We start from the raw sequence: 15,616 nt of genomic DNA on the forward strand, positions 1-15,616 counted from the left end.
AAATCCTAGCCAAAATGCTGGTAGATATATCTAGATATAGATACAGATATCTAGATATATATAGATACATCTATCTATATTGAAAATTTGGTTCTAAAATTCATGTGAAAATTCTAAGACTTAAAAGAGCCAAAACAATTTTTTTTTAAAAAAAAGAATAAATTTGAAGAACTAGCACTATCTGATTTTAAGATTATTATAGAACCACAGTAATGAGAACAGTGTGATACTGGCAGAAAGATAAATAAATAGAGATGGCATAATAAACAGATCAGTGGAAGAGCATAGAGAATCCAAAAATATACCCACACATATATAGACAACTGATTTTCAACAAAGGCATAAAAGCAGTTCAGTGGAGGACAGTCTTCAGAAAATGATGCTGGAAATAGGATATCCATATAACTTCAATCCATACCTCACACCAAATTTGAAAATTAACTCAAAATGGACCATAGGCCTAAATGTAAGAGGTAAAATTATAAAACTTTTAGAAGAAAACAAGATAAACCCTTGGTGTGAGACTTTGGGTTGGGCAAAGATTTCTTAAACATAACACTAAAAGCATAATTTATAAAAGAAAAAAGGATAAACTGAACTTCATCAAAATTTAAATTTTCACTCTTCATAATATCTTGTTAAAAATTTAAATGACCAGCCATAGATTGGGAGATAATATATCCAGCAAATATCATATCCAGTAAAGAAGGACTTGTATCCAAAATGCATAAAGAAACCTCAAAACTCAATAAGAAAACAAACAGCCCAATTTTTTAAGTGGGCAAAAATTTGAACAGACACTTCAGAAGAGAGAAGATACACAGATGACAGATTAGCACAAGACAAATGCTCAGCTTCTGTAGTCATTAAGGCAATGCAAATTAAAACCAAAATGAGATACCACTACTTAAATAACAGAATGGCTAAAATTAAAAAGACTGCCCATCCCAAGTGTTGGCAACTGGAACTCTCATATACTGCTGGTGGGAATGTAAAATGATACAAACGTTCTGGAAAACAGTTTGACAATTTGTCAATTTCATAAAACATCAAGTATATCTATCTATCTATATATATATATACACACACATATATATGTATACATATTCTATATATGAATATATATAAATGTCTGGGCATATATGATATTTTATATGTATTATATATATATGATTATATATCATATAATCCAGATATTCCACTACTAGTATTTATCCAGGAGAACTGAAAACTTGCACCCATACAAATATTTGTACATGAATGTTCACAGAAGTTTTATGTTTAATGGCCAAAAAATGAAAACAACTCAAATATACATCAACAAGTTAATAGATTTAAAAAAACAGGGTCGTATGTATACAATGGGATTCAACTCAACAACAAAAGAAGTGAACTATTTATTCTTCCCTGCCTCAACAGGGATAAATCTCAAAATAATTATGCTGAGTAACAGAAACCAGATGAAAAAGAGTCCATATTGTATGATTCCATTCATATAAAATTCTAGAAAATGCAAACTAGAGTAACAGAAAGGAGATCACTGGTTGGGAGGTGACAGGATTGGTGTCAGTGCCAGAGGCAAACCAGTTGAATGGAAAATGCCCCCCAAATCTTCCTTGCTCCCTGTTGGCCAGGGAAAGACCCTAGTATGCCCATGGCCAGTTTGACCACTGCATACCATCCCCAAAGAGAGCAGCAACTGGAAACATGTTAACATTTGAACTAACGAGTCAGGAATCTGAAGGGGGGGTTGGGGGCTTTGGTTTGGAATCCATTTGAGAGTAAATCCTCTAATTTAAGGTTTGTTCAGGTGGCTCTGTAAATACAGGAATAAATTTTGACTTCCCATGTACTGGTATTACTGTGTCCAAGAGCTAATCCTTCCATGGATGCCATGAGATACACAGCAGTGCTCTTTCCTGGTCTTGGAGTCAAGGTTCAGAACCTGCTCCGGTCAGAAGCTAGCAAGGGTGGGCAAACACTCAGGTCTCCTGTGATCAAGGTCCCAATCTCCCTCTTAGTTCCCGAAGTTCCAGCCTTGAACAAAAGCTGGATCTGAGACAGACTCAGGAATTGCCCCCCTGTGAACGACCAGAACAGAGGAACAGCCCTCGCCCTGTAAATGACTACACAGGCATGGGTGCCAGGGCCCATAGGGACAGCAATGCTATTGTGAGAGAAAAGGCTGTGGACAGGGAATCATTGTGCTGAACAGAAACCTGCCTTTCACCGGGTGGGAGCCCAGAAGGCTTGTCTTCTGCTTACAACGTGCCCAAGCCCTTTCTCTGGAAGCCCTTCATCCATCTCCAAATTGTCAGACCAAGCAGGATGGCACTAACTCTGAAGTCCCCGGCTCTAATGCCACTGGTGCCACTTTCCCAATCCACTTTATCAAGCTTCCCTCTCAGAATTCCACCTCCTCTGAAAGACACGTGCCAACACCCATGCTGTCCATTCCAAGGCCTCCCTCATCCCTCCAGGCACACAGAGCTGCGGTCCTTGCAAGCTCATATCCCTCCTTAAGACTCAACTCACCTCTCTGAAGCTCCTTTCGACCACATAGGAGAGTCTGTGCCCCCTCCCCTGGGTCACAAACACACTTGGTCAACTCTTCTGTGTTTCTCATGGTCACACTGCACACCACTGTCTGGCCCCCATCAGTCTCTCCAGACAGCCTGTGGGACCCTGTGGCCAGCACATGGAAGTGCTCCGTTTGCGGACAGATAAACTCTTAACGGTGTCATTTGTAGGTTAGGGTCATTTCTAGTGTTCTTCTCAGCAGTAATGTCCTAATGCATCCCCAAACTCAGGAGACTTACCTAGCAGGCCATCTGATGGAGGGGAAATTAGGTTCCCTTTCCCCACCCACACCTCCTGTAGCGGGAAATGGCAAAGCTTTAGGCAGAGTGGCACCGATCCCTGAAACTAGGTCCATAACGTCACTCCCCTCTAGGAGTTAGGACATTTCTGTTTCAGAGTCTACTGTGGTAGGTAAACCTGACAGCCACACCTCTGGGACATAGAAGAGAGGGCTTGCTGCTAGGGGCAGGGAGAGAGACCATAGGGTGGTGTGTCCAGCTAGGGCAGAAGAGAAGCAAGGGAGGTGGACGTCATATGGAGACAAGGTGCCTGTGAGCTGCTCTAAGAAATGAGTGGCTTCTGTCATGAGGTGAAGATAGGCAGGCTGGCCCAGCAATCACCCCTCATAATCAGGCCAACTGAATTTTGTTAGTGAAAAGGGATATATCCCATCCTGTCTCCTGTCTGTTATGCCAACGGTTGTCCGCTACTTCACAATTATTCAGCAATTTATGCCAAGTACCTTCACCAGGGGAAAAGCCATCTTTCCTACCGACCACTTTATGTTAATAACCACAAACGCCAGATGAATTGGTAGTTTGACAAAATTAACTAGAATGCCACAAAATTAAGTTTTATCCCGTCCAAGTCCCCAAGTCTTCCCTGCAACAACTACATTCCATGGTGAGGGGAGGAGGGGATTGTGGTTCCCTGCAGTTTTGTGAAATAAAAATGATTAAAAATTGAAACACAATTCTCCCCACATCACTGCCCCAGATTTACCTTGCAAGATTTCACGAGAAAGGTCATGAGAGTCTATGAAACGCTGTTGTGGAATGTTATTGCAAGTTACAGTGTAACCTTTAGTTTTCTTGGTCTCTGGCTTGTTCAGGGACATCCCGACGCTTAGGCGCCCCCTAGGGACTCCGCGCAGAACACTCACCTTTTCTCCAACTGCACGGCGAGGTCTGTGACTTTAGACATTCTCCCTGGGCTTCCCTTGTCCGCTACTTAGATGATGATGCTGGTAAGGGCTTCCCCGGGGCTTCCCCGGTGGCGCAGTGGTTAAGAATCTCCGCCTGCCAATGGAGGAGACACGGGTTCGAGCCCTGGTCCGGGAAGATCCCACATGCCGCGGAGCAACTAAGCCCGTCCGCCACGACTACTGAGCCTGCACTCTAGAGCCCGTGAGCCACAACTGCTGGGTCCGTGTGCCACAACTACTGAAGCCCGCCCACCTAGAGCCCGTGCTCCCAAAAAGAGAAGCCACCACAATGAGAAGCCTGCGCACCGCAACGAAGAGTAGCCCCCGCTACTCGCCGCAACCAGAGAAAAGCCCGTGTGCAGCAACAAAGACCCAAGGCAGCCAAAAATAAAATAAAATAGACAATGCTGATAAAAAATGTCACACTGACCAAAGACCAGCTCAGCCCCGGGTATAACACTGTGCTAAACAGAGGCGGACCTGCCACCCCAAGAATCTTCTGATACAGAAACCGGCCGGAATATCAGAGTCAAGTTCTCCATGGTTAGCTATTAAGGAGGAACACATGTTTTGTTTCAATTTTCCAATGAAATTGGAGACCCTGTTCTTGGCTGTCAAAGCAGATAACATACAGGTACAAGGAGTGGTACAGGAGAAAGGGAATAGACAGCGATGGTTATGGCACAGTTCACAGTAAACAGGGCAATCTAGCCTGAGTGCTGGGGAAGGAGGTGGGGCGCGACGGGGACATGAGGGGCTGTGCCTTTGCGGGCCGGGGGAGACAAGACCCTCTCTGCCTTTTATCTGTTCTCCTTTGTAAAGCCTCAGTTAGTACTATTATTTTATTATTTATTTGCTATGAGTAAATTGGCCTTCCCAATTTACTAAAAGGAGGCGATGTATGGTGATATATACATATATATATATACACACACATACACACACAGAGTAGGGACCATGTTAACTTCACCCACGGCTGCGTAGAGCTCTGCCCGGGGTGGAGGAGGGAATGCAAGGAGGTCCTCATTTGCTGTTTCTACTGCAAACTGCAAAAGGGTCCTCCTAGACACCGATCCTCCTCCTAGGACAAGTATCCGTTTTCTACAGCGTCCAGGAAAGTCCGCTCACGCGGTGGTCTCGCCACTTCCCACTGCTGATCCACACGCCCTTTGTAAGAGCCTTGCAAGTGTAATTCCAAATTCAATCCTGGACCACTGGCGTCCTCTGTTGGTCACCTAGGGAAGGGGCGCGCAGACACAGTTGAAAAGATCCGCACGGAGCCGGCCCACCAGATTCACCGAGACCTCCCGGCGCAATTGTGCTCTCGGACTTCCCCCCTCCCTAGTGCAAAGTGTTTACATTGCACAGATGAGCGAGAATTCCAAAGTCTCCACTTCATCGCACCGCAGGAAACTTAGTACAGGAATACAAAGTGACCTGAAAAAATGATAGTGGAAATCACCAATTTTAAGGACTTAGGTTATTAATCACGCTTCAGCAGTGCTGGCTTTATTGGTTTTTATATTCTTTTGTTGTGAATGTAAGCTCTATTTGAAAACAATGCCTAAAACAAGAACAGGCGTCATGTCAAATCTCTGACAAGTCTTGCTAAGGACCCATTCGCCGCCGGCCCACTTTGCTAACCAAGTACTTGCGTACAGACGGCAAGTGTGAGCCCTCACCTCTTTGAGAAGTTACGTGGAAAGGACGAAAACCACGTGCGCACCTGCAGACGCGCATTTGTGGGGGGAAGGTAGGTGCTAATGATAAAACCCCGAGTCCTTGGCTCCCCGAGACCCCGATGCGAATCGGGTATCCTCATTCACAAATTCATCCCCCGACCCAAGGTATTAAATGTTGCAAAGCTTTGCCAAGTACACACGGTGAAGAGCTGTGCTCACCAGTTTCCCTGACACCATCTCGCCACGGAGCGACCTCAACCTGGGGCACAGAGGGAGAAGGGCGGCTGCAACGGGGTGGCCAAGGTGGGGGGCGCTGGGGTGGCCTGGGGCGCCGGAGATGCCGGGGTGGCCGAAGCGCTTGGGTGGCCGGAGGCACCTGGGACGGCGGGGTGGTGGTGCTGCCGAGTTCCCGGGGACCGAGGGGTTCCGGGGGGGTGGGGGGGGGCGCCGGGCATGAGCGAGCGAAGCAGGTGCGCGGACGGCCGCGCGCTACGCGCCCCCGCACTCGGCCAGGCCGCACAGGGCGAGGCGCGGGCCCGGGGATCCGGGTCCGCGCCGGCCCGCCCCCGCCCCCCTCCCCGCAGACGGCGCGCCGTTCCGGGGCGTGTCCTCGGCCACCCGGCTTCTATATAGTGGCTGGCGCACCCAGGCTGCCCAGATGCTAGCGCGGCGGCTCCGCACTGAGGATTGGACCCTTCCTGCCACGCTCCCACATCCTCGCGCCGCTCGCTGTCGCCCCGTCCCCGCGTCCCGCGGCCAGCCCAGCATCGGATCTCCGCGGCGGAGAGGAGGATCCCCGCTCCCTGCCATGCTGAGGGCGCGCTCCGCGCTCTGGACTGCGGCTCTGACCGCGCTGGCATTTCTCCACGGGCCGCCAGCGGCACGGGCCGGCGCGGGCGCTGCGGGCACCGGCCCAGTGGTGCGCTGCGAGCCGTGCGACGCGCGTGCCCTGGCCCAGTGCGCGCCACCTCCCCCTGCGCCCCCGTGCGCCGAGCTTGTGCGCGAGCCGGGCTGTGGCTGCTGCCTGACGTGCGCGCTGCGCGAGGGTCAGCCTTGCGGCGTCTACACCGAGCGCTGCGGCTCCGGCCTCCGCTGCCAGCCGCCGCCCGGCGAGCCACGCCCGCTACAAGCGCTGCTGGACGGCCGCGGGATCTGCGCCAACGCCAGCGCCGCCGGCCGCCTGCGCGCCTACCTGCTGCCCGCAACGCCCGCGCCAGGTGAGCTACCCACGCCAGGTGCGCCGCCGAAGCGCGCCCCTCGGCCAAGGCCAAAGGTGGTACCTCTGTGGAGACTTCGCTGCTGTTCCCACCCCAAGGGTTGTAAGTGGGGAAGCTGAAGCCCCGCGAGGCGAGGGCGCTCGCCTGAGGGACCCTCCGCAACCGGCCCTCTACTCGCTCCGTTCTTTGAGTGCAGAGTTCTTGTAAATTGTAAAGCGCTTTCGGCGAAAATGGGTTATAGATTTCCTGGGCAGGGAGGGAGCGGATGCAGAGGTTAACGGTCAATGGAGAGATCCTGGACGGAGGAGATTCTCAAGCCATTCATGCAGGCGCCGCGCCGAAACGTGGGCGTGTACTGTGCGGCCCAATTCCGTACCGCGACTTCTGTTTCCCACGAACGAAGAGCGAGCGTGTCCATGCCGAGGATGCTTGCGGGGCCGGGGGCGCAGGGAATGGGCCAGGGCGGATTTGGACGGGGAAAGTGGGCAGGCACGTTGAGGGAAATGGTAGCTGGCTTTAAAAAGACTGAATTACACAGACTTACGGTTTGCAAAGCAGTTTCAGGCCCGGGGGTGTCCCAGAAGCAGCGAGGTGGGAACCGGGTTGGACAACCTGACGTTCAGAAAGAAATGACTCTGGAGTTGGCAGGTGTTCCTCTAAATTTCAAGCACGCTTAGCCAGCCTCACTCAGGTATGTGAATGCACTTACCGCGTCGCTGAAGGCTAGGAGATAAAGCCCTCACCTCCAGCCACCAGCTGGACAGGCCACCGTGGGCTAGCCCCCATCTGGGGCTAGAAGGATGGAAATCCCCTTATAATTTCCTTACCTGCAGATTTCCACTCCCAGGTGAGGCTATTTCCTTTCAGGACTCGTGGAAAGGTAAAATTACAACTGCCTGAAACATATACTGGCTCCGGTAGACTGGTTAGAATTGCTGGATGTATTTGTCTCTCAGGGCAGTTGGGGCGTTTGCTGTGTGTGCACTTCATTGTTACCGTTCTTTTTTGGATATTCAGAAAGTGATCTTAGAAGTTTTTATAGATGTTGTAACTTTTGGCTAGACTCTAATGGGAAGTAAGATTACTGTCTTAGTAGCTCCACAGTATAGGTTGATGGGGTTTATTATAAAATTACGGAAAGATCTAAGTGACTTCTAAAATCCACCTGGGGGGGGTACATTTAAATAACAGTCAAAAGTTTAAGAAAATTATCTGTGGCTTAAATGGAACGGTTTTCTTTTCCTCTCTCAGCAGGCATTAGAAAGAAACCAAGGAAGTTTAAGAAATTACTCAGAGTTCTTGGAAAAGAAATGCAAATATATTCATTTGCATATTCTTAGCATCCCCTTTGCCCCAGTACTTCCGTGGAAAAAATAAACAAATAAAACTAAGATGAAAGGAAATTGAAACCAAATTCTACCAATTAAAAACTTACTCTGTCGGTTGCTGGGCTGGATAAATTTGTGCTTCCCCAAACACCAGACCCCTTGGGAACTTTGCAACTTCTCCTCATGGAACTGTTTCTTTTCCCGGGTGATCGAAACCCAGAGAGAACGAGGACTTCCCCCAAACACCCCTGTGAGCGCACCTGCCCGAGATGCCTCCAGGAAAGAGCAGGGCTTCTGCAACAGAAGCAGAGTACCTTTCAGCCCTTCTCAACCCTCCAGAAGCACTCTCCAAGCCAGAGCTAGACATTTGCTCCTCGGAGCCTAGAGCCAGAGGCCTTGGCAGGCTTCCAGGCAGGTGAGCAGGCTTGCCACCTTGATGGGCCAGTTCTCGGGAGGGTAGAGAACAGGTCAGCTGGAGCAGTGCGCTTGGCACCCCAGGGGTAGTAGATGTGGGATCAGATAGCGAACTGAGCCCCACCTAGGAGGGGGAGGCATCAGGACTCTGCTCATCAGTGAGGTCATCCTATGACAGTTACCTGGCTGCACAGAACCAGGCAAGAGGAAGGGGCTCCCCACTGGCCCTTCTCCCTTAGCCGGCCCAAGTTCATCCTGGAAAGGAACAGAGAGCGTTCTCCTTCCATATCAGCTGCAATTTAGCCAGTATACTTCAAATCCCAGTGACGCTGTGGACATTCCAATATCAATAGCAAGTGTGTCTTCGTTAGTTTGATTACAATCAGAGATGTGCAGAAGCGGCTTCCTTTTCAGAGTGAATCTCTTTGGCACAAAGGATTGTTAAGCCTTGTTTGGTGGTGTCCTCATCCCATTTGCTCCTATGCAGACAAGGAAGGAAGGACTCACCCAGGACAGTGCCCCAGGATCCGCAGGGTCTGTGCAGCTCCTGTGGGTGTTCCAGACCCTGCGCGGACAGTGAGAGATGTGACGGCGAGACCTGTGAAACACTACCCGACATGCCTCATGAGTCCAGGGGCCTGAGGCAAAGGCGCTTTGTGGAGAATTCAGTTTCCCCGCCTGAGCCCTTTGCCTGGCGGCACTTAGGACGGGCTGGAATCAGAATCCCTGGGGCTTGCTGACTCCCAGGTTTCTGCCATCGCCCCAGCGCTTCTGATTCAGCAGCGCCGGGTGGGGCAGAGGATGTGCTTGTCCACAAGTCCACACGGGGGAGGCCCGCACTGGGGCATCCCTGAGGGATTTCTGAGTGGGCCTCGGAGCCTTCCCTGGCTCGGCTCTGCCCCCTCCTGGTGGAGGATGGGAGGTACTTGAAAGCTGAGAGCACGGAAAGCATTTTTCTTCAGCAGCACCCGCTTTGTAATAGCACGTGTCAGATTTCATTTTTAAGAGATGCCTTCTTGAGACCAAGGGGGTACCATTCACCACTAGTATTATGGAGTAATACTTTATCGAGGTGTTTTTCTAAACTTGGAATTATTGAATCACATTTCCATTCGGTTCGGACTTGGTCAAAATGGTAAGATCCCGTCGTTAAATGTCAATGACCCTCAAGTCTGTGTCTCCCTTGTGTCTTTCAAGGAAATGGCAGTGAGTCAGAGGAAGGCCACAGCGTGGGGAGCACAGAGAACCAGGCCCTGACCAGCACGCACAGGGTGCCCGACTCCAAATTCCACCCCGTCCACACCAAGATGGACGTCATCAAGAAAGGACACGCCAAGGACAGCCAGCGCTACAAGGTCGACTATGAGTCTCAGAGCACAGACACGCAGAACTTCTCGTCCGAGTCCAAGCGTGAGACGGAATACGTGAGCGCTTTTCCTTTTGCTGTTGAGGGTGGGGCTGCCCGGCCTGGGCATCTGGAGATCACGGGGTTGCTCTTTACTCAAGAGCCCCGGCAGTTATTCTGGTGGTCCTGCTGCTTGAGCGGGCAGCCAAGAGCCCATCCTTACAGACGGGCTATTGACCCTCCCCTATGGCAGAGATCTCCTGAGAATCAGTGTACTGCTCTCCAGGCAACTGCAGGGCAGAGAGGTGTTCTCACAAGAGCTGTTCACGTGGCCCCTGAGTGTCCTGGCCTGTGGGTCCCTGTCCCAGTTCTGTGCCTCGCTCTGCAGAGTCAGAAGAGAGACAGGGAGCCCTGGTTGGCAGCTGCGTGGGCACGATGACAGCTAAGTCGGGCAGAGACGCTCAGGGGCACGTGGCCGGTTCCCTGGGCGTTACAGGGTTTTGTCAGACGGGGAGTTCCCAGGTAACCTGAGTTTTCTCCCCAGGGGCCCTGCCGCCGGGAAATGGAGGACACGCTGAACCATCTCAAGTTCCTGAACATGCTTAGCCCCAGGGGCATCCACATCCCCAACTGCGACAAGAAGGGCTTCTACAAGAAAAAGCAGGTGAGCACGGTCCGCGAGCTCCTTTCTCTCCCACCGTCCGCTTACGCGGAGGAGACACCAGCCCTCCACCCAAGTGCTCTGGCTGCCGCCGTTGCTTGCGGTCCCTGCCACATCCAAGACCTCCGAGGGGCGTCCCCTAAATCCCTAAATCCTGGTATCTTCCCGCTGTCCGCTTCTGCCTCCCGACCCACAGGGCAACGCGAGGCCTCCCTGGAGCCTCTTACTAGCCGTAGAGGGACCCAGACCCGTGAGCATTGCACCGTGGAGGGATGTTTTTATTAACTATTGTAGAGAATTTCCAAGAAGCCTGACGTGAGCTGCTGTGGCAGGAGGCTTACCCTGAGGTCCCACGTTGGTCCCTTCCACACCCGTGCCTTCCTGGTGGTGACCAGCTGTAAAGAATAAGATACACTGTTATTTTAAGGCATGCTGAGTGTACCTCTGTAGGTTTCAGACCACTCTATGGGAGCATCTCAATGGACTTTCTAATTGGATGACTCCTACCTCAGCATCTACGGAATTAGTCACAGAACACAGGGCCACGTTCAGAGTGTTGGTGGGCGTGGCCTCGATTAGAGGGCCCCATCCTGTTCAGTGGCCACTGGTCTCTTTGCCTTTTCATATATTTCTATCAGTCCTTATTCAGCAAACTCACCCTGAGAAGGTACCATATACACAGCTTGGGGTGTGGTCTGAAAGACCCAAATGTGACAAGCACAGGGCAGATGGGACGTTATCATTCCCCCCATTCAGCAGATAGACCTGTAGGGCCAACAGGGGCCAATGTCCACCCCAGCGAGACCCTGAGGGACACAAAACCACCAGGACCCCTGCTTTCTTGGGACACTCATACCTGCCCAGCATGCCCCCAGACACACGCTGTGCACACAAGGCCTTGATCAGTCGTGCTTCCGCTGCATAGCAGAGGCCGTGCTGGGAAACCTTCCTGGGTGCTGACCACCTGCCCCCGTCGTCAGGACCCCCTTGGCGGGGCCTCTCCGGGGCTCACTGTATCATTTGTGCTTTGCCCACAGTGCCGCCCTTCCAAAGGCAGGAAGCGGGGCTTCTGCTGGTGCGTGGATAAGTACGGGCAGCCCCTCCCGGGCTTCGACGTGAAGGGGAAAGGGGACGTGCACTGCTACAGCATGGAGAGCAAGTAGACTGCGGCCACGTAAGCCCTGGGCACTGGTGGGATCCGAGGGGGCGCAGGACCCAGCCTGGTGGGAGGGGCATCTACAGATCCCAGGGGCTGGCGACCCAGAAGCGGCACTGGCCTGGAGGACAGACCCACGCGAGACAGAGCCCTCAACCCGCCCAAACCAGAGCAGGAAAGAGGGTCTGTGGCCAGCTTGTCTTAGAGATACTTAGCCTCATTTTTTTTTAACTTTTTATTTTACATTAGTGTATAGTTGATTAACAATGTTGTGTTAGTTTCAGGTGTACAACAGAGTGATTCAGTTAAACGTATACATGTGTCTGCTCTTTTTCAAATTCTTTTCCCAGTTAGGTTGTTACATAATATTGAGCAGAGTTCCCCGTGCTATACAGTAGGTCCTTGTTGGTTATCCATTTTAAATATAGCATTGCCTCATTTTTAAAGAACTTAGAACACTTAAACATTCATACACAACGTAAGATTTCCAAAGTTAAGCTTTTCCCCCGTGAGCCTAATGGTTCATTTATCTTCACATGTAAACTGTTTTCATCCAAAAGAACTTGTTAAAGGAACGTGTTTCTAAAAGACGTGGCTTTTTCTTCCCAGTAAAATACATTATGGCTATTCTGGGAGTCTATGATTAATAGCATGTTAATAAAGTTTATTTAAATCTAACGTGAAAATGAAATTTCAAACCATCACGTGGAAGAATGAAATCATATTTAAAAATCTTTTTTCATAAATGAGAGAGCTATTGGGGGGAAAAAGATAAATATATTTCATCATCTCAAGACAAATTTAAGTAAACAGAAGAAACTGTCATTTTTAGTGATAAGTTCTGTTGCCTTGCAAGTTGGAAAAAATAATGATAATTTTAGGGTGATTATGTTAGTGAACACCGTGGGCGTCTCGTGGCGTTCTCTGCTTTGTTAAAAAGTGTGGAATGAGCCTCCACCCTGCCAATTGCCTGGCTATCATGCCTGTGATCCCAGCGTGGGCACCGCGCCCTTTTGATCTGGGGGGAGTCATTTCAATACATTCCTTTTTCTTTCTGTTTTAGTTCGTGTGGAGCTCAAATATGCCTTATTTTGCACAAAAGACTGCCAAGGACATGATCAGCAGCTGGCTACAGCCTCGATTTCAATTTCTTTTTGTGGTGAATTGATTTTTTTTTTTTTTTAAACCAAAGTTTAGAAAGAGATGTTTGAAATGCCTAGTTTTCTTCCAAATGGTGAACTTGGCATCTTTCCACTTTCCAGTAGTCAGTGAAACGCAGTTTGATTCTTCTTGTTGCTTCCTATAAAAATACCTGTAAGCTCAAGCACGGCGTGGCCGTAGCTCACACCACCCTGGAACCCTCCCCACGTGTTTGCCGACGCAGCCAACCCTCCACTTCATGCCTTAGCGACAGTGTTGCTTATGTAGACGCGTGCTTCGTCCCCACGTGTAAGATGAGACAAGGCCTCATCGAGAAGAGGAACGCCCTGCCCTCTGATGCCTGCACATCACGACGCACCCACCTGAAGCTACGTCTTGGAAGCAAGGGCCGGGGTCCCTGGACCAAGAAGATATTTTGTATCTTCAAGGGACCTGCACTGCTTGGAAACTAGTGGAGAGAATAAGGTGGAATCTTGCACAAAAAAATAATAATAATAATGACCAAGAATGTTCTAGGGAACTCTGGGAACCTACAAAGGTGGGGATTTCTGACCCTTCTTTGTCAGGCAGCTTCCTGAAGACACAGCCTTTGCTGAGGCCCCGTGGGGCAGGGGGGCAGGGTGATAGCCAGGGGTATCACAGATAATAGCCTTGTTCTCCAATGACTGCAGAAAATAGCGTTTTCCCACTCAACAATTCAAGAGCAAGTGTATTCTTGAGGATAAGCTCCTTAAAGACAAAAGAGGTTTATTTTCATCTCTCCCCTTTTGTCCTCCTTGGCACAATGTAAAAAATAATGATTCTATCTAACCTGGAAGACGAATGGCTTGCTGGGGAGACGGTCGAGGACACTGGGAGAACACAGAGAATCCCCCTTGCTTTGCTGCACTTGGACTTCCTTCTTTTCTTTCTAAGTCACACGTACACACAGAGAGAATACCCTCTTCATGACTGTTCACAGTGTATACGTCATCGTCCAGATATGATAGCACCTATACTAGATAATCCTAGACGAATTGTAAGCAATGCTAGAGAATATAAACACGGCCACGACGGAGGGAGGGGGCGCGTGCACAGGGCGCAGCCGCTCTCCTGGAGGCCACCCTCCAGGTCTGGCAGGAGAGTGGGGAGGGGCCCTCGGCTGCCCCACTGCAGCCTCTGGTGGGATGCACGCTGCACACAGCCCTCCTGGAGAACACAAAGGGATCTCAAGATGTTCTGCCTACCTATTAGCTTTCCTTTATTTTTTTAATTAAGTTTTTGAGAAAAAAAAAAGGTATTTTTGAAAAGTTCGTCTTGCAATGTATTTATAAATAGTAAATAAAGTTTTTACCATAAAGAAATCCCCTTCCCCTTGTTAGTGACCGGTTCCGGGTTTTGTGTTACGAAATAACCCAGAGGGCAGTGATGTTCCGACTATAGTCGGAACTTTCCCTGCTTCCATCTCTGGCAAGAGAACCCAAGGAGCCAGGCTGTGGCCTTGCTGGCATCCGTCACGTCTGCAGTAAGCCTCCAGTTCTGGGCAGTCCTCCCAGGTTCACCAACCCCCCCACCAGGATCGCCAGCCCCAAGTACCATGAGTCCTCAGCCACCATCCCCCAAGGGCACAAAGAAATGAGCGATCTGGGCTCCCCACTCACCAGGGCCAAGGCCATGCTGTTGCTATGGCAACCCCTTACCAGGGTTCAGCTAGCAAATAAATGCACTGGAAAATTACCAATCGTGGGTACTGAAACGGGGCTTACGTGGGTGTCATGAAACGGGGCTTCAGTGTTAAGGCAACCTGTCCAAGGCCATTTCCTTAGGTGTTCAAAAGTCCTTGAACCAACCATTCCTCTCCAGAAACGTATCCTAAAGGCACAAAAGGGATGTGCCCAGAGAGCATGAGGATATTAAACTGAAATACATCCATAGAAAGGAATATTATGCCACCACTAAAATGTGTTTGATGGTAATAATACAGAAAGATGCTCATGGTGGGATAAAGGAAGAGCAAAATGCAATTATAGTGCGTACACACATACACATACACACACATAAAACCGAACGGAAAGGCACCAAAACGGTAACCTGGTTACACGGTGAATGTAGATAACGTCCTTATTTTATGTCTAAATAGTTACAGTTTCAACAACTTCCGTAGTGAACATGAATGGATTCCTTTTTATTTAGAAAAGTGTGCTGCTTCCGTGTGGCAGAGCGGTGGCCCACTGCCCGGGGAGGCATCTGCTTCCAAAGTTGGAGGGTGGGGTCTGATCCCGTGAGCATCTCAGGCTCCCATTCCCACAGCTCGTCTCCACGGCCCAGCCGTACCCCCAAACCTCGGGGGTGGCCTGGCCTCCTCTCCTGGCCCCGCGTTCCACCAGCAATACGGTCTACGGCTTTGGTCCTGGCATGGTCTGCACGCAGTGAACAGAACACGCAGGATCGCTGCTCTTGTAGAGAAACACGGTAAACGAGGCGAGCCAGTGGGACTCGCGGCCCGTGGGAGATGAGTGTGCGGGAAAACAGGGGGGGCGCGGAACGTCCAGCGGCGTCCTTGCTTCTGTTTTCCCTACCCTTTGTTACCGACGTGGGTCCTTGGACTCTTTTTTAAGTAATAGAAATTGATAAGAGGCCAGATGAGAAATTCAGGCTGGGGCCCCTGCGGCAGGACAGCGAGTGAGAACAAGTAACTGGTGCCCTTGCTCGCTCCCCAAGGCACGGGGGAGCTGGTCCCTTCAATGGGGTGAGGGTGGGGGCCGATGGCGGGGTGGGGCCGGAGGGGTGGCTTCGGTGATCTGCGCACCCCCTTGCTGGTGCTGTGTGCTGGGATCGTGTGCAGCACCCTGCTTTTGCTCCCGGCACCTCAGAAAGGGCGGCTGGTTT

At 50.4% G+C, this 15,616-nt stretch overlaps 1 protein-coding gene across 1 annotated transcript; it reads left to right on the forward strand.

The window, feature by feature from the left end:
• The first annotated feature begins 6,091 nt into the window (after positions 1-6,091).
• Positions 6,092-14,100, forward strand: IGFBP3 (insulin like growth factor binding protein 3). Its single transcript, XM_079932096.1, has 5 exons — positions 6,092-6,683; positions 9,623-9,849; positions 10,315-10,434; positions 11,469-11,605; positions 12,651-14,100. Exons 1-4 carry the CDS (start codon positions 6,125-6,127, stop codon positions 11,592-11,594), a joined length of 1,032 nt encoding a protein of 343 aa, XP_079788222.1. The 5' UTR covers positions 6,092-6,124; the 3' UTR covers positions 11,595-11,605; positions 12,651-14,100.
• Positions 14,101-15,616: the final 1,516 nt, after the last annotated feature.

Source organism: Stenella coeruleoalba (genome assembly GCF_951394435.1).
Source record: "Stenella coeruleoalba genome assembly, chromosome: 9".
Classification (NCBI taxonomy): Eukaryota; Metazoa; Chordata; class Mammalia; order Artiodactyla; family Delphinidae; genus Stenella; species Stenella coeruleoalba.

Bases quoted from the DNA above. Each gene is read 5' to 3' on its own strand.
- IGFBP3 (XM_079932096.1), top strand. From the start codon at position 6,125: ATGCTAGCGCGGCGGCTCCGCACTGAGGATTGGACCCTTCCTGCCACG. The intron at 9,850-10,314 runs GTGAGCGCTTTT...TTTTCTCCCCAG, and splicing joins CCAAGCGTGAGACGGAATAC to GGGCCCTGCCGCCGGGAAAT. The intron at 10,435-11,468 runs GTGAGCACGGTC...CTTTGCCCACAG, and splicing joins GCTTCTACAAGAAAAAGCAG to TGCCGCCCTTCCAAAGGCAG.